General features: G+C 38.4%; 2 protein-coding genes across 2 annotated transcripts in view; both read left to right on the forward strand.

Moving 5' to 3' along the window:
- The window catches only part of LOC126874325 (uncharacterized), a 153,316-nt gene that overhangs the window by 49,784 nt on the left and 83,479 nt on the right, over positions 1–20,053 (forward strand). The window lies entirely within an intron of this gene.
- LOC126874821 (uncharacterized) lies at positions 14,177–14,680 on the forward strand. The gene has a single exon (XM_050637259.1). The coding sequence runs from the start codon at positions 14,177–14,179 to the stop codon at positions 14,678–14,680; it is 504 nt and encodes a 167-aa protein (XP_050493216.1).

The raw sequence follows: 20,053 nt of genomic DNA on the forward strand, positions 1-20,053 counted from the left end.
AGTGACATTTGAGAAAGTTTGGATGTACACAGATAATACATGATCGTTCCAACAGCAACTTGTTTCTGATTTACTTGCGCACAATGTTACACACTTTGGAGAGAAAGTAAGAAATAAAAGGAGGAAGAAAGAATGACACGAACAAACTGAGGAGAGATATAAATAATAGTCAACAATTCCTAGAGTGATTTCTAAAGTGGGCTTCCCTCAATAGTAGATGCGTATTTAATATGGTAAATATTTTGACTAGGAGGAATCGTTCGCCAGGGCGGAGTTTCTAACTTAGACTATTTAAAGCTACGCGATTTGACATTTTTATAAAAATATATACATATTTACTTTGCTGCAAAAGATTAGAAATCTCGATTCGTAATGTTTAGATTAGATTTTTGGAAAACATCCGTAATTTTCCTGTCGTAAAATCAAACACCTTGATGTCAATACATACAATTCAGCGCCATTCTTTTCCTTCAAAAATTAATACCAGATCACCAATTTCGATTCAGAAACAAACACTTCACGATAGAGCAAATGCATAGGCTCATTAACGAAATAATACTAGTATTAGAAAACAAACAATACTGTACAGCCCTCTCTATGGACATAGATAAAGCATTTGACAAAATAAACCACGAAAGCCTACTACAAACAATCAGGAAACAATTTCCGGAGCAAATATACCAATTAATAAAATCTTACTTAAGCAGTAGAACCTTCGTAATAAAAATCAAGGACACATACTCTGAAGTTAAAGACATCAAGGCAGAGGTTCCACAAGGAAGCGTCTTAGGACCAACACTATACACACTATACACGACCAACATACCAACAACTACCAATAGCAAAATACTGACATTCGCGGACGACACAGCTGTACTAGTCAGGCACACTAACCCTGTAACAGCAGTCACATTACTACAAGAACATATCACAAAAATAGAAAAGTAGCTACAAGTTAAACAAATAAAAGCAAACCCCGATAAATGCAACCACATTACATTCACACTGCGAAAACAGATACCACCAAGCATCCCACTGAATGGCACGCACATAACACAAACAAGGCAAGTCAAATACCTAGGACTAGACCACCTAGAAACACAACTCACATGGAAACAGCATACTAAATCAATAATAGACAAAATACAGAAAACAAGGAGACAAATGCATTGGCTAACAAGTCGAAAATCCAAATTAAGCATAGAAAATAAATTAAAAATATACAAAACGATCATAAAACCAATCTGGACGTACGGAATACCACTATGGGGGGCAGCGGCAATGAGCCATATAAACAAAATAGAGACAATACAAGCAAAAATTCTTACAACAATAGTAAACGCCCCATGGTACGTTAGAAACGAGGACATACGGAAGGATCTGGGAATACCAACGGTCAAAGAGGATATTAGCAGATATGCAGAAAAATACAAAGAAAGATTAGGAACACACCCAAACCGGCTAGCTGCGGAAACGATCAACACCTCAAACATGGATAGAAGGCTGAAAGGGAAATACCCAGCAGACCTCACAAAGGTCACAACCTAACAAACACGAAGATGGTATCCTGCTGGGGGTAGTCACCCACATGATAATCAAACAGTTAAAAAATTCTACCAAATGTCCAAATTGGACAAGTTGTGAATGAAAAGAATTAAATAAAAAAAAAAAAAGAAAATTCTTTTCCTTCAAGACATCATGTGTGAAATTTCATCCTATCATATAGGATGCTTTTCAAATAGCTGACCAAAGTTTAGTGTCGTGCTCTATCATTTCTGAGGATGAAAAAGTGTCAAATAGGCCGGAAAACTTCTTCTTACGGAAATAAAAATATTTTTTTTGTGACAGGCTGTTACGTCGGGCGACCGTCTACCTAGACCAGGTCATACACCGCGAGCCAGCCGGACACCAGATGTCCGCTCATCCTTACGACGTACCCTCAATAGCCTTAAGGACCCGTCATAAATCCCAGTAATTTGCTAGCTAAGGTCCTTCAGACCCAACAAACACCTGTTTTCCGAATCATTTCTAAAGACTATTGTCTACTACGGCTTGACAAGGGAAAGTTAATTTTTCTCACGTACGATGCTTCCTAATAGCAACTTTCTATCGAGAGCGACTACGACCCTTCCTAGTCCACCAACCTTCGTTTATCCAATCCGAAGCAATGTATACTGCCCTCACTTTCCTGACCAAAACTGTCATGAACAAATCCGATGGTCCAGTGCGCTAGACACACCCATCACTAGCTTTCCTACGACACAGCATCGTCACTGTACCTTATTTCTCCTACGATATCAGGAGGGCCAAGTCAACTACTAAGTTTAAATCTAACGCCTAACGGTTAAGTCTAAGCACAACGCTAGAGGAGCGTAATTCACGTAAACTATCTAAGTCGGTTCTCGGTATTGTCGAACATCCATCTCCTCTACTAAGTATACTATAGTGCTACGTCCACTAATACACTAAATTCAATTATAAGAGCCTTGCTCTACTGTGCATCTCTATCTTATCTTCGTGCGACAAGTTGTTATCTACGATTTATACCTACTCAACAGTGTAACTTAAGTTTTGGAAATATATAATTTATAATTCTGTGAATCACAGTGTTATACTAACTGAATCACCCCTATTATCTCAACGGAAATCAGGGGATCCATCAATTCGTGGTGTCGATTGCTATAATCGCAACGGGAATTTACGATTCCCGTTGACGTCTCTCCTCGCGATTGCGTCACCCCGCGATTGGTCGAAACTACACAGGCTATTTTAAGAATGCTTAAAACTTATTTAAAGAAATTGTTAAAAGTGAATTCCTTTTGCAACATACAGGCACTTGTTCATACACGAAGTGAAATCTGTCCATACGAAATTACAATACGCTATCTTGCTATCTATATTAATTATCAAACGTTTCATTCTTATCAAAAGAATCTTTACGGGTTGCCAATCAGTCACGGGCGACCACTAGATTGAAGAAAGCATAAAAAGATTTCTTTATTTCAGAGATGACAAAATCAAATGTAATTTCTATATTCAATAAATGACATTGCAATAGTTACTGCAATTATTTGTTATTTTATTTTATTTCTTATTCTCTACTCTCGAAGAAAATTAGCATTTACACTATCCTGATGCCCATGTAGATGATAATGGTGTGGTGTATTCAGCATTTGCAACAATCACTTATAAAATTGTTTGTTATAATTTATATCACACAGCTGACTCCAACTACTCACTATGGAAGGCCTCCAGGAAACTCACGCGCTCCCCACAAATAATCCCTCCAATCCGCTTAAATACTTGTCTAAAGTATTCAAACTCCATTCCCCCAAAGCTGCCGCGGACGTTACTGAATACTTGCACACCCCCCTCCAAATGTCCCCTCCTATCGAACCCCTCATTTCTGCAGAGACTATAGAAACAATCAGTCGCCTAAACCCCAAGAAAGCAGCAGGGCACGACCTAATAGGCAATAAAGCAATCAAGGAACTTCCCATAAAAGGGATCGCACTCATCACATCGATTTTTAATGCTATCCTTCGCCTTGAACACTATCCTAAGGCCTGGAAAATCTCATTGATTACCCTCATCCCCAAACCCGGTAAACCGATGTACGAAACCAGCTCCTATCACCCAATCAGCCTTTTACCTACCCTGTCTAAAGTATTCGAGAAGATGCTCACGAATCGACTCCTTCCACTCCTAGAGAACTTGAAAACACTCTCAGATCACCAATTCGGCTTCCAAAAACAACATTCAACAGTAGAGCAAATCCACCGCTTAACTCATACGATCAGCCAAACACTCGAAAAGAAAAAATATTGCTCAGCGGTTTTCCTAGACATCCAACAGGCATTCAACAAAGTATGGCATGAAGGGTTACTATACAAGCTTAAAAAGATCCTACCTCACCTCTACTACTCCATCCTAAAATCCTACCTAACCAATAGACAATTCATGGTTAAATGCCTAGACGCCACTTCCGCAACATTCCCAATAGAATCCGGCATACCTCAAGGTAGTGTCCTCGGACCCCTACTGTACTCCATCTACACTGCCGACTTACCTATATCAAACGAGATAACAATAGCGACATTTGCAGACGACACAGTGCTATTAGCTACCCACGCAGACCCGGTAATTGCCTCATCCACTCTCCAGCGATGTCTCGACTCCATGGAAAAGTGGTTTCATAAATGGGGCTTCAAAATCAACGAAAAAAATCCACACGTGTAACCTTCATGCTCCGAAAACAAACCTGCCCCGAGATCACCATTAACAACACAATAATTCCTAGCAAGGACTCAGTCAAATACCTGGGCATGACCCTGGACAGGAGGCTAACTTGGAAAAATCACATCGCAGACAAAACAAAGCAACTCAAGGACAAACTCTAAAAATTCTATTGGCTCAGTAGCCGACGCTCCAACCTAAGCACACAGAACAAAATTAGCCTCTACAAGACCATAATAAAACCTGTCTGGACCTACGGAATCCAACTATGGGGAACAGCAAGTAACTCAAACATTGAAATACTTCAACGCTTCCAATCGAAAATGCTAAGATCCCTAATTGATGCACCTTGGTATGTAACCAATGAAACAATAAACCGCGACCTCAAGATACCCACAGTCAAAGATGAAATAGCAAAATATAGCGACAGATATAGCAAAAGAGTCAACAAACACCGAAACCCCCTAATCACTGGACTGGAATCAAGCGACGGAGCAGATTCGCAGGCTGAAAAGGCACTACGTACTAGACCTAAACGCTAGATTCAATTAGTTATCTAAATTAACTAATTTTTACTTATTTATAATACTTACTTATAAATTATACTTATCTATAGTAAGTATTAACTTATCATAAATAATCAGCCATGTCACTGCGCCACGCCAGAAAAATTTTAATAAATAAATAAAAAAAAAATAATTCATATCACAAATTTGCTTTTTATAATCGTTCTTCTAAAAACGGTTTTATTAAGGAAAATTCTAATATATCTTCTTGATCGTCATTTGCACTATATTCATCGTCACTTCGTTCATTCCTAACATCATATTTTTTCTATATTTTCTTTATTTAGATTCTCCATATTGCCAAAGCATTTCTGATAAGCAAAAGGAGTAAACAAAAGCAGTGGATAAAAGTAACAAAAATAATAAATGTATTTTCTTATCTCCTAAATGTACTTCTACGGTACTTCAACTCTAAGTTTCAAAAATGTATTAAAACTTAGTTATGCCTAAGCTTCAGAAAAGTTTACACATAAAGCATTATAAATCAAATATCATGACAAGCTAAATGGTTATGTAATCATTACATTATATAGATGGTTGCGTATACAAGGTGAATCTACTAACTTGGCCAAACATAACTCTGTTTCTATAGCAGGTAAGAACCAATTGTATAGGGAAATTTTGTACTGTTTATCAATCTCTATTACTGTTCAGTACAATTTTTTTCAGAAAAATTGATGCAATTGCAGAGTACAATTACACCTCCCTTTTAAACGGGATCCTAAAACTTTCTTGCATCGATTGACTCCTTGTGTTATTCTAAACGAAAAAAATATTAACATGCAATTTCAAAAATATTAATATTTTTATATATATATTAATATTTCGAGATATTTGAGAAATTAAAGTTCTTCTGGCTATAAACATAACCCAAGTCGTATATGGCAACGATACATATAAAAACATAAACTCAAGAATGGCTGCGAAATCGTGCCCATATCAGAAACCTTGCTTAAACTAATTGCTAACGATTTAACAATGATGATAAAGATTGATAAGTAATGAAAAATTTTTCTCTATTGCTTCAGTCATTTCGATATTGACTTTAGGAACCCCATGATAAAAAAGAAATTATTTTGTAGCTAAAATTTCAAAGGATATGATCGCATATTGTTAAAAAAAACATCTATCTAAAAAATTGATAAAATAATAATTTGTTTATATTTTCAGCTCAAAATTAATTTTTCAATTTTAAAGAAAAATTATTGAAACATGTAAAACTCTAATTAAAATCTATAGAAAAAGTGAACTCAATTCGATAAGTAGTTTTTGGAATAACAATTCATACGTAGTTGCAGTTATGACTCGTTTTCGAGAAACTCGCAGAATAATATGTAACAAGATTCTGTTTTCGCAGTGTGTATAGTTATCTACTGTTCGAGTCTGTCTGTTTAAATAAAACAGTTCGTAGACCGTATAGGCATTCAGTGTATTGTTAGAGTAAAGGTTTTATGGATGAAATAACTGAAGTGACTTAGGATTCGAACCCGAGATAACGTTGAACCTTATACGTCGTGCCCATCAATAAGATGCTCATGCGATCTGATTAATCTTCTATCCGATTAATTCCGCAAAGTATTGTTCATTTATTTTCCTATTAGTAATACCTTGTCTATGAAACACGAATTTTAACGAAAACTGTTTTAGGAAAATAGATGAAATCAGCTCCATGCATTCAGATTATATACAAAAGAGCTACTATAAAAAAAAGAAAGTAAATAGGAAGTATTGGGCTCGTCCAATTAATAGTATCCAAGAAAAAAGGGATAATCATTCCAAATACTATCTGAACAATGCGATTTTAGTAAATTCTTTATTGTCAAATTATTACTCTACATACTGAATAATTTTGTGCGGTACTGTGATGAGTAGATTGCGGAAATTTGATGATACAAACATTCGCAAAATTCATAAAATATGCAAAAGTACAGAAAATAGCCAAAGTAAATTATTTATTCCAATATTTGTTAGATGAAACCAATTTTTACTTAAATTCCATTTCTTTAATCATGTTCAAAAAATATAAAAATGCATAAAAATCCGCAATCTAGCAACGAACGAACTAAATGACACTGCAGTTGCCGCGTGAATACTAATATGGGTGTAAAAATATCATCGACAGCTGACCAACCGAGAATGCCGAAGACCAATATCGCGATACTGTATTTTATAACAATCGTAGTCTGAACGTTTCCATAGATGAAAATGATCAATCGATGTCTATGATACTCTTATTGCGATATATATCGCCACATGAAGCAAAACATGTATGAATTACAAGAAATAAAACAGACAACAAGGACGTATTATCGTAGCTACTATACAATAATTCTGCATAGTTACAGAATTATGGTGAAAATATTTTCAATAATTAGCTATATTACGTCTTTCATGCTTAATTTAAAAAAAAGGAAGTTGACATCTGCAAGCTTCAAAAGAAACGATTTACTAATGAAGACTTATATCAATTAATATTTATCCTGTTACAGGTGGAAAAATTGCAACATAGGGTGTAATAATAGATAATTATAATATATTTTTGGTGATTCAGAACAGCAATGTTACAGATTAAGTCAATAACGATGGTCTTGATCTAAATAATTTATTACGACTAGAATTAACCGAAGCACTAAGACCGATATTCTGTACTACTAGAACCGATAAACTGAGCGAGTAGATGTCTACTTTCGCAATTGATACAAATAGTGGGGTACTGACGTATTTATTGTTAATGTATTACGTTAATCAGTATATGTGACTTTGTCTCCGGATACGGTGACCTTATTTCTTTTCTAGTGAGCACGCATATAGATCTCCATGTATAGGTTGCACATAATATTTCATTTATTACAACGAAAACCATGCTATGTATGGTCTTATATTAGGAAAGAGTTTCTTGAAACACGTCACAGCCTCGAAACGCTGCAAAGCTTAAAGTTTTGAGTTTCGAGAATTCAAAACTCTCAAACCCTAAGTAAGAAAAAGTACAAAATAAATAAAAAATCGTTCGCAGCGTGAACAGATGATTTACTCCTTCTGCTCGCTACTAACATCTTTAAGTTCTGGGATGATAATGCATAGTATCCAAATTTTTAAAACGTATCAAAAAAATGTCTTTTTTCAAACACTTTTCAAATGTTAATGTTCTTGAACTAAAATATGTATTAGATATTTTAGTATACTGTTATGTTTTTGTCTGTGTTTTGTTTAATAAAGATTTATGCAAAAAGATTGACCTCAGTTCTTAAAGCAAAATAATCTCCTTACAAAACAAAATCATTTCGAATTTTAAATTTCGTAAGTTTCGTAAGAGAATTGAAAACTTAGGTTCTAATCCACCTCTAGTTTATATCATAATTCCATTGGATGATTAACATTTCCTTCATATTTACATACATATATCATTGAAATATTAACATACATTAGCATTATTCATGCAGAAGTGCCTTTCAAAGTACGACATCAAGCGACATTGATACCATTGATGTTATGTAACATAAGAAACACTTTCTTCTGACCTGTAATATTCATTACGCGATTCTCATAGTGTCTCGTCCCAAACACTATTCGGAACACTATTTCGGAAAAGAATTGTAATATCATATTAAATTTTTGAAACACCCGTTTTTCAGATTTCGTGATAAATGTATTAAGTTAGCTAACAATCAATTTATCATTTTAGTTCAGATTAATAGAATTTTCTGAGCAACTTTCAAGCAACTTGATATCATATTACTTCTGTAAATTTACTACATATTTACGTAATTCAACCACTTATTTGCCAAATCGGTTAACTCTACGAAAGAAGAAGCAGAGAAAATTGATGAAACTATATAAGATAAAAAGTATATCCACTTCAATATGCACTACGATTAACAGGTGCCATAATAATCAAAGTTCAAGAATCAATTGCATAAGTAATCTAGATATAGCGAACATGTATTTACATGGACACGGCAACGCCGATTGATACCGCTACCTCACTGTCCTAAAGATAAGTAAAGTAGCCGTCCTGTCGAAACATTTGTAGTTTTCTGCCCAACTGTTATGACTTCGCTATATCGTGATCCATACTATTCTTTGGTCTGGCATGTAGAACTGTTTAATACTTTTTGTGTTAAGAATAAATATGCAATAGCGACGACTTTGCGTATAAAGTCGAAATATAATTATTTATTTACGTGATACACTTTTCCCGACAAGAAGTTCATCTGTTTCTTTATTACTTTGATTTAGAATTTACCGATATTTATCATATACGAAAAAGTATTCAGCCAATAATCATATCGCGCTGATAACGCAAATAATTAGGATATCGTTATAGTAGACGCAAATTTACGCAATGGCGCTAATAATGTGCGAAATTATCTTCAGAAAAAAGTGTCCATCCTTGTAAGCAAATATTAAGGTAGCTGCTATGAAACGTTTTTTTTTTTTTTATTTATTTTACAATTTTACAATTTGTCCAGTAGGACATTTGGTAAAATATTATAGCGGTGTGCTAATATAACATGTGGGTAGCTACCCCCAGTGGGTACCATCATCGTGTTTGTTAGGTTATGTCCTTTGTGAGGTCTGTTGGGAGTTTCCTTTTTAGTCTTCTTTTTATGCTTGATGTGTCGACCGTTTCCGCTGCCAGCCGGTTTGGGTGCGTTGCTATTCTTTCTCCGTGCCTTCTTGCACTTTTGTTAATCTCCTCCTTGACCGTTTGTATTCCCAGGTCTTCCCGAACGTCCTCGTTCCTAACGTACCATGGCGCGTTTACTATTGTTCTGAGTATTTTCGATTGCGTTACCTCTATTTTGATTATATGGCTCATTGCTGCTGTTCCCCATAGTGCTATTCCGTACGTCCAGATTGGTTTTATGACCATTTTATATATTTTGTTTATTTTCTATGCTTAGTTTGGATTTTCGACTTGTTAGCCAGTACGATTTGTCTCCTTGCCATCTGTATTTTGTCTATTGTTGCTTTAATATGCTGTTTCTATGTGAGTCGTGTATCTAAGTGGAGTCCTAGGTATTTGACTTGTCTTGTTTGTATTATGTCTGTGCCGTTAAGAAAGATATTTGGTGGTATCTGTTTTCGCAGTGTGAATGTAATGTGTTTGCATTTTTCGGGGTTTGCTTTAATTTGTTTTGCTTGGAGCCACTTTTCTATTTTTGTGATATGTTCTTGTAGTAATGTAACTGCTGCTGCAGGGTTAGTGTGCCTGACTAGTATAGCTGTGTCGTCCGCGAATGTCAGTATTTTGCTGTTGTTAGTTGTTGGTATGTTGGCTGTGTATAATGTGTATAAAATTGGTCCTAGGACGCTTCCTTGCGGAACTCCTGCCTTGATTTCTTTAGCTTCCGAGTGTGTGTTTTTGTTTTTTACTATGAAGCTTCTGCTGCTTAGGTATGATTTGATTAGTTGGTATATCTGCCCCGGGAACTGTTTCCTGATTGATTGTAGTAGGCTTACGTGGTTTATTTTGTCAAATGCTTTCTCTATGTCCATAAAGAGGGCTGTACAGTATTGTTTTGTTTCCAGCGCCTGTAGGATTTCGTTGACGAGTCTGTGCGTTTGTTCTATTGTGGAGTGTTTGTTTCTGAATCCGAATTGGTGATCCGGTATTAACTGGTTCTTCTCTATTATTGGTTTTATCCGGTCGTAGATTATTTTCTCTAGTATCTTGGAGAACACCGGGAGTAGTGAGATTGGTTGGTAGGACTTGGTTTCGTGTGGGTCCTTGCCTGGTTTGGGTATCATTATGATTTGTGCCAGTTTCCAAGCTTTTGGAAAGTATTGTATTCTTAGTATTGCGTTTACTATTATTGTCTTATCGCTTTTGGCGGAAGGTTTTTCAGGATTTTGCCGTTAATTAGGTCGATTCCTGGTGTTTTATTGTTTTTTGTTTTCTCAATTATGTTTCTGATTTCTTGTGCTGTTGCTTGCTGATTGCTTTGTATGGTGTAGTGATTGTCAGTTGGTGTACTAGGAGTTAGCGCGTCCTCGTCCGTATGACTATTGTGCTTGCTGTTGTTGATGTTGTGTGGGGTGAATGTGTTGCATAGGTGGTTGGAAAATTCTTCAGCTTGCTCTTCGTTGCTTCTTGCCCATGTGTTGTCTGCTCTTCTGATTGCTGGTATCGTTTTTGTTGTCTTCTTTATTCTTTTTGTGGCTTTCCATACGGAGTAGTTGTAGTTCTCGTGAGCAGATAGTGACTCGATGAACTTTGTGAACTCGTTGTTGTTGAGCTCTTTTATTTTGTTTTTCGTTTCTTTTGTGAGTTTGTTTAGGTGTTTTTTGTTTTCTTTTGTTCTGTGTTTTTGCCATTTTGCTTTCGCTTTTCTTTTTTTTCTAATTTTTTCGAGGATGTCTAGTGGAACTGTTTTTGTTTGTCTGTTGGTTGTTTCAGGTATAGTGGTTGCCCTTGCTGCTTCTTGGATAGTTTCTGTGAGTGTTGTTACTGCTTGATCGATATGTTCAGGTGTTTTCAGTGGGATGTTGCAGCTGATTTTGCTCTCTATTATTTCTTTGATGCCATTATTTCTTTGATTATTGCCATTTGGTGGTTTTATTGCATAGCTTCTCTGTGCTGCTGTAAAGTATTGGTTTGTTTCTGTATGTAATTATTATGGGCGTATGGTCGGAGCTAAGCTCGAGGCTGGGTGCTATGTTTAGTTTATTTGCGTTTAATCCCTTTGTAACTGCAAAGTCTAGCAGGTCAGGTCTGCTCAGGTCTGTCGGCCAGTATGTCGGTCTTCCTGTGGATAATATATTGAGGTTATAATTTCTGATGTATTTTTCCAAGGTTCTGCCTCGAGGTGTGGTGATTCTTGATCCCCATAGTGTGTGTTTTGAGTTATAGTCTCCCGCTGCAATATACTTGTCACCTAAGTGTCGGAAGTAGTCTTCCCACATTTGCGTCGTGATTTTGTGTCGCGGCGGTGCGTATACTGCTGACAACTGCAGTTTGTTGGTGTTAGTCTGTACGGTAACGGTGGTTGCTTGTATATGTTCCGTACTGACCTGGCTGTGTAGGTGGTGTTTAATGTCGTTTTTTATTACTACTGCCGTCCCTCCGTGTGCTTTCCCTGAGGGATGCTTGGTGTCGTATATGGTGTAGTGTGGTATTTTTATGTAGCTTTTTATTGTGAGGTGTGTTTCTGAGACGAGTAGTATATCGATGTTATTGCTGTGCAGGAATGTTTTAGTTTCTAGGGCCCTTTGTTGTAGGCCGTTAGAGGTTCAGGCTGCTATTTTAAGCGTGTCCATTTTTATTTTTTGCTCATCATGTTAGTAACTAATTGTAACATGACTGTTATCTGCTGTGTTTGCTGTCTGAGGAGTTCGTTTTGGTCGCTTATCATTTTTGTGAGTATTTCGGTGTTTTTTATGGAATGTTTTATTAGCTCTTTGATTTCTGTAGCGTCGTTGCTGTGGTTGTTCTGTTCTTGATTATCTGAGGATGACGACCGGTTGACTACTTGCGCGTAGCTTCGGTTTCTAACGGTGTTGGTGTTGGTGTGGTTATTGTTCATTACGTACTGTGTATTTGGTGTTGGCATAGATTTCGCGTTGTCCTGTTGCGTGTGGAGATTGTTGTGTGTCCTGTTTCGAATCGGCGGGAAAAGTTTGCTTTGTAGTTGTTTTCTGACTACGCAGCCTTTGTAGCTGGCTGGGTGATTTCCACCGCAATTGTGACATTTTACGTCATTCATTTTTCCCGAGTGTGGGCAGTTCACTGTTAGGTGCTTCCCTGCGCATTTGACGCACACCGTGTTTCTGTTGCAGTAGTTTTTTGTGTGTCCGTATTGTTGACACCGCATGCATTGTGGTATGTCTTTTTTGTGTCTAGGTGGCTCGACTGTGATTATTGTGTTTGAGATTTTTTTAATTTCAAATATCTCTTTGTTGTTGCTTTTCGGTTCTAGATCTATTATGAATAGGGGTAGTGGTTGCTTAGTGTCAAATCTGGTTATGTTGTTGTTCGTTCTTACCTGGTGTCCGATCTTGGTCAATTCCTCGCATATTTTGTTTGTATTTGTTTTAGGGTGTAGACCTCTGATTACTGCTTTGTAGCTCTTGTGCTATGAAACGTGACGATTAAGTTAAATGATGGAAAAGGCGAGTAATGAATTGGTTTTCTATATTCATGTAAAATTAATCTCATATATGTACGTGCATCCCGCTGTTTAGGGTGATCTACTTTCGTTCGTGTAAAGTGGTTCACTCGCGTTTCATCTTATTTTGGCTCCAAGAATCAGCTCTCAAAAACTTTTTACATCTGTAGCCAACCTGTATAGCATTAATAAAACTGTAACACTCTGTCCTAAGAGAATGGTTGCGTTACGATCTATAGTTGCTTTAAAATTTTGTTTCCTATGATGGGTACTATACGATGCGATAGAAAAATTTGATCTTGAATTTTAAGGTGCAAACAAACTTTCCACGGACTTGTTTTTACAAATCGCCATCGGTCCAATGATGGTATTGCATTATAATGGTTTTTACACTTACTTTTTTTCTATCCTTTACATATAAGAAAAATTATTAAAACTATTTGCAAGAATTGCAGTGGTGTATCTAAAATGGCATGAACAAATCCGATGGTCCCGTGCGCTAGACACACCCATCGCTAGCTTTCCTCCGATAGCATCGTCACCGTACCTTACTTCTCCTAAGGCCTCAGGAGGGTCAAGTCAGCTACTTCTTCTACAGACGCTGGTGTTACGTAAACTTAGGGGTTGGTTGATGAAATAAAAATAGCTGAGTCGTACCACAACTATTGTCTTTATTTCACAGCACAAGTTTACACAGATTGGAGAGATGTTCACTGTCCGATGGTTTTGTCTATTTCTCCCCTAGATGTTCTCGTTTCATTAGGGAGGAAAGCTCGGTGTGGGTGCGCCCTTTTTAATTAACAACGCGGATTCGCTGTTCGCACCTTCCGTTAGGAAAAGTGAGGGTAACGATCCACGATGCCAATTGGTTATAGGTCATGTTAATAATATTGTTTATGGGAAAAATCAGCTTTTTCGTTAGTCAAGTATTGGGGTCTTCCCATTAGGTAACTACCTGCTTTCCCCGTAATTAGTAAGGACGTATAACAACCTAAGGGCTGTTTCAAGGACCATCCATAAACAGATAACACAAAAATAATAAACTGAAAGTTTAAGTTTATGGTGGATCCCTGGGGTAATTGAGGGTACGCTGTGGCTTTTGATATAAATTGACGTTACACTCGCTACGCATCTTGCACAGATCTTGGACCCGGCCACGGCCACGGAGGTCGCGGCTCCAGTCAGGATGGCGGAGCTGCGTGTGGTCGGGTTTGACGTGTCCGTAGATAAGGAAGAGCTGCGGGTCGCTCTGGCGCTGGCCGCGGGATGTGGTATTGTGGAGGTCAAGTCGGGGAGATCAGCACCTCCAGAAGCGGCCTTAGCTTGGCCTGGGTGCGTTGCCCATTGGCCGGAGCGTGCAAGCTTTCCCAGGCAAGAATGATCGCCCTGGGCTGGTCCACTGGAAAAGACGAAGCCATCGGGATGAGGCCCTTGCAGTGCTTCAAATGTTTGGAGCTTGGACATGTCAGGGCGACGTGCGTGCCCACGGCGAATCGGTCACACCTGTGTTACAAGTGTGGCGAATCCGGCCACCGTGCCAGAGGCTGCTCTTCCTCGACACACAAGTGCCCCTTGTGTGAATCTCTAGGTGCACCTGCTGCCCACCGTATGGGCGGGGCGGCGTGCAGACCCCCCAAGACAAGGAAGAACGGGCGAGAACTCGCCGGGGCTGTAAGGCACGGTGACAACGCGGCTAGCCAGCATCTAGTCGGAGGAAGCACTGCCAAAGCGGTAGATGGCTGGGAGGAGGCTATGGATTTAGTACAATAAATTCTACCGCATCCTCCAGACAAATTTAGGCCGATCGAGGCGGTCCGCGAGGATTTCCCTTAAAAAAAAAAGGAAAGATAATTGCAATTAGTTGCAAAATTTTGATTTACTTTTCATTTCTCATGGCTGATTTCTATTAATGCTTAATATTCTTGTTACAATATAATAATGTATTATATTATGTTAATTATTATTTATTATTTTATCGTTAGTTCATCAACCATGAATAGTTAATGATTTAATAGCTAATTGTAACTAGTTGCAAAGTTTTAATTTATGGTTTGCTTCTCCTGGTTAATTTCTATTAATTTCTAATATTCCTGTTACCATATAATAATGATGTATTATATTGTACTAATTATTATTTATTTTTTCCTCGTTACTATCTTCCATTTGTAATATCATCTTATTAAATATTTATTTCTTCATCGAAAATATAACTCATTTTGCAACGTATGAAAGTTACTACATGCACGTGTTGATCAGCATTACTTTCAAAATGGCCGCTAGAAAATGTCCTTATTATATAGTGACTTTTATTATTACCGAATTAATTATTTATCTGTTAATTAATTGTAACTTTATTTTAGTAGATGACGTATAATTGAAGTGGGAATAATATTATTTTGTATTTATTTTAGTGTATATAATTATTGTATGTATTTATTGTATGTATATATTGTATGTAAAAGTTACTTCGTGCTCGTGTCACGACCGGCATACTTCAAATCCGATGGACTGACGATAGAGATAAAGATGTGGCGGCACTCGGCGACAATGTATATCGCTGAAGTGCCTAATGAACCATCAACATCCCAACGGTCCTTCCACCAAAGGTTCTAGAAGAAAGAGCACGTGGCAACGATCGCGGACGCCTAGCAAATGCATGGACGGCGGGGATGTTGAGGGATGACAAAAGAAAGTAATCAGATCCGATCAAAAGTAAAATCATAAGAGTCAGTCTTAGAAAGTCACGCGTAGATTGAATAACTACAATTGTTCAATTACAGCTATAGTAGACTCTAGGTTACAATGTTGCGGGATTATCCAAAATTCCAAAGGCTCCGGTGTTCTTACCGGAGTCTGTAATTGAACAATTGTAGTTATTCAATCCGATTGTAATTGTTCGAGAGTTGTGATAATGAGCTTGGGCTCGAGGCGACAGTCAGTCGCCGAACGTAGCCGCGGTTACGGGATGAACGCTTTGTCTAACAAAGGTATGGAGTAATTCTATAGCTCTCCTTAAAAGAAATATTCGTGGCGACACGCGACAGTAAACATTCCAACGGTTTCTGTCCCGTGGCTCGCCACACGCAGACCCTATTCTTCGAGTAAGATGATTGCCAGATGTCGATGCGTCTCCGCAGTACATGTTCGGCTAGCTCGAGGGCCCGTTATAAATCTTAAGATTTAGTCAACTAAAGTCCTTCAAACAGACAAACAGTCTTTGTCCCAACTACGGGAAAATAGGGGAGACCTATTTTTCAACGAGCGGCGTCTCCCACTAGCAACTTTCCCTCGAGGGCGGCTAGCATCTTTTTCTAACCACCGATATGGAGATTGACCAATTAGCAGCAACGCCAATTTCCCTTACTTTCTGGACGAAGGCTTTTCTCGACGAATCCGATGATCTCGTGTCCTTAGACACACCCCATTATAGTTTTCCTCTGTGGCATCATCGGGACGGGAAAGGCATTCTCGCTCGCGATCTCATCGATGAAAATAGTAACCCCTTACGACCGGTGAATATTACGCGTCCGACTTAGATTCTTGCGAGTGCGTACGACTACTGTCCCGTTGTCCGCGGATTCGTTATTGAACCTAGGATCATTGTCATTAGTTTCTCGAGTACCTAACTACCACGGTTACTTGTCCGGTTCTATAATAATCGTATTTGCACTAGTCAATGTCTTCTCTATTGCATAACGACAACGTGTAACCCAAACGAAGATTCGTTTCACGCCCCTAACCCTAATTCTAATGTAAACCCGACATATATACTATGGAACATATAAAATATACGAAATTTACAACTATGGAGTATAAAATATATGATAATTGCATTACTAACTAACAAATTAACAAATATGGATACACCTAAGTGCATTAACACACATATGCACATGTAGATATATAGATAAACAAAATATTATTGTCAAACAAAATCAAAATCAACACATGGAACGTCAAGATACATTTCGCGAAACTTGTCCATACACCAAGAACGTACAACAAGGGAAATTCTTCCCTGACTAGAAGAATGATGACGCAAATGATCATCCAGGACTTCTCTTCAGGAAGGCGAATCTTCGCACAGTCATCTGTATCGTCTTCGTGAACCATTCACGTATCTCTTACGTGATTTTCTCTCCCTCTCCTTCTTCTTGCGCTAGAAGAGGACACATATAAATATCTACCAAAAAGCGAGCAAAAGACAAATTCAGAATGTAAAATTACATACTTCTACAACTGGATCAGATGCCAAATACATAGTCGCCTCAGTGTTCATAATTCAAGAAAACCGGAATGCGTATAAAACGAACGTACGCGAAACTTATCCACTTCACACCACCCTCAACAATAGTAAACGAAGCTCACACACAAATACTCAGAGGAGGAAGACTTTATTGAAGAGCACGAACAACGCGTGCTGCACGATCAAGAAATCGGCGGATCAATGGGACAACCGCAGGCGCGCACTGCGCTGCATGCGCGACCGCCCACCACGACATTCTGCGCGACGGTCAGGGGACATTTGCTCACGTAGTGTCGGTCGGAAACTACGAGATTAAGACATGGCATCATTAAGATAGCCGGACAGACGAAACAGCGGCCAAGATAAGACGTCGCACGTGCCGCAGGTATCTTGGACGCTCCCACTAACATCAGCATGGAAGGTTCTAGAAGCATCGCAGACGAAACTTCAGCAAAAGATAAATAATAGCAGCAGCAACATCCTCTCACATAGGATCGGTGGGAAGCTTAGACTGTAGCGTTGCGATTCCCATAGGAGCAATCTGTCACGTGACAATTATCCCATGGTAGACTTAGATATAAATAAACATAGTGACATAAGGCGAGTTGGTTACTATCTTTATCGTCACCGTCACGCTGTCAGTATATCGTCGTGTTTCTTTACAATCAAATCACGTGTTTAACATTGTACAATTAAAAGTTTATCAAGTGTCTAATCTTCAAAGTTACTATCTTTACCATCACCGTCACGCTGTCAGTCTATTGCCGTGTTTCTTTACAATCAAATCAAGTTTTACATTTGTATAATTAAAGTCATTGTATAATTGAAGAAGTTCATTCAGAGTCGAGTTTAGAGTTGTCATTTTGTCAATCGAAGAGTTATACCATCAACCCGTCGATCAATTGCCAATTACTAATCAACCAGTTGGTCTTAGTCGAAATCGAGTTTGTAAAAATTTTATAAGTGTTAATCGCGGCGACCGTTGTGCCGAAATAAGTTGTCAAGATACCAGCAACCAACGAATTAAATATCCAAGAGCGATCCACCATACACCTACAGTCGTGGTAGGAGCTTTAATTTTATATCCTTCCCTCCGATAAATCTGAGGTTGTACCACGCTCGCCATAGAAATAAAGTCTGTATTCAGATAATATTCGAACAAATCTTTAGCATATTATTAATATAAGTCATTCGAATCAAATAAACCTTGTATATCGAAAACGATTATTTATTTCAACAACTTTAATCCTCTCCCGTGCCGGTACTCCTGCACGGTACATAGCAGGTTAGCCGAAACGTGGAACTTATTTGCCAGTTACGTCAACGCTAGTTAACGCTATCCATATGCATATAAGTTATTGAATAAAGATCAAGAGAATACAACGATTTGGAATCCTTCAGGCAGGACTGCGCTTCGAGTAGGCGAAACATGTCTGAGATTTCATTCGAATTGTTACAGAGTGCGACGCTTAGATTAACTCGAGATTGCGCTGCGCTTCTGGCGAGCCAATTCCGTTAACTCCTACTAGTCGCAAGTTACATCAGCACCCTTAATAATAACAATACAAAAGAAAAGAAAAAAATATTTTGAAATAGTCCTTAGACTATTTCTGGTGGCAGCAACTACCGTATCAATCGGAAATTTCGAATCTAGATTTCAAATCATTGAGAACGTAACAATATAAAATTTTTTGGTGCTAGCGGTGGGATACGCTCCATATTTTTAAAGTTCTTACGGTTATCGACAAAATGTAAATAGAAAATATGGCGACCGCACGAGACTCAGTGAATGAGAATATGCTCTTGACATTGTCAGAAAAATTGAAAACATAGGATGAAAATTTTCGCGTGTTAACCGACATAAACCTAAGACTTGCTAAATTAGAAGAAGACGTGCGTACAAGTAGGGCAACAAACGAAACCGAGATACCTGCATTACCGCCGATAACACCGCGAGAGACGAGATTGACCGATTAAGTTAAAGGCGCAATCGAGTCGGTACCAGTGTTCGACGGACACCGACCGTCTGTATTCAAATTTTTAAGGGAGTGCGAGTGAGCGCGAAATATGGTTCCAAGGCATCAAGAGCCTCAGTTGGTAGAATTATTAATGAATAAGCTTCACGGACACGCGTTTCTCGCCGTAGAAGACAGCGAGGTAGGAAGTCTAAACGATTTCGGGAATAAATTAAAAGATATGATCGGCCCAGGAAAAACTGTTAACAAATATATAGGTAAATTAGCAACAGTGTTTCAACGACTGGGGAAAAGATATATTAGATTATATGGACCGCGTCAGAGATCTCAGGCTGGCGATAATGGATGGGGAAAGATGCGAGATATCCCAAGATGTCCAAGATACGATAGATTGGGACACAAGGAAGGATTTTGTTAAGGGGTTCCCAAATGAGATGTATTTGCGAGTAAAAGTAGCAGGATACCAATCCCTAGACGGCGCGTACCGCCAAGCCGTGAAAGCAACACAAGAATTGAAACGAGAAAACAACAGAACGCGATACCAACGTCCGACACCCCCGAACAATTACAACCGTAACAACGCTCGTCCCCTGAACAATAATAACAACATCGGGAACAACCACCAGGATCGAAGATTTGTACCGCCATCGCAGAATCACCCAAACGCTCCGAGACAAAATACGATAACCTATAACTATTGCAAAAAACCTGGGCATTTAGTAAAAGATTGTTACAAATTCAAAGCCCAAGTAGACGCTGGGAATAATCGTACCCTATGCATTGGAACAATCGGGAAACGTCCTTCGGGAGAACGGGGCGAGCCTCAAAGGAACCATACTCCGAATCGCCCAAGAGTACAGGAGGCGACAAGAAGACCAGTACCTACAGCGAGGAACAGAATGAATGCAATGCTGGCTGTAA

Source organism: Bombus huntii, chromosome 16 (genome assembly GCF_024542735.1).
Source record: "Bombus huntii isolate Logan2020A chromosome 16, iyBomHunt1.1, whole genome shotgun sequence".
In the NCBI taxonomy this organism is placed as follows: domain Eukaryota; kingdom Metazoa; phylum Arthropoda; class Insecta; order Hymenoptera; family Apidae; genus Bombus; species Bombus huntii.

Excerpts from the sequence above, each read along its gene's own strand:
- LOC126874821 (XM_050637259.1), top strand. The coding sequence starts at position 14,177 with ATGTGGTATTGTGGAGGTCAAGTCGGGGAGATCAGCACCTCCAGAAGC.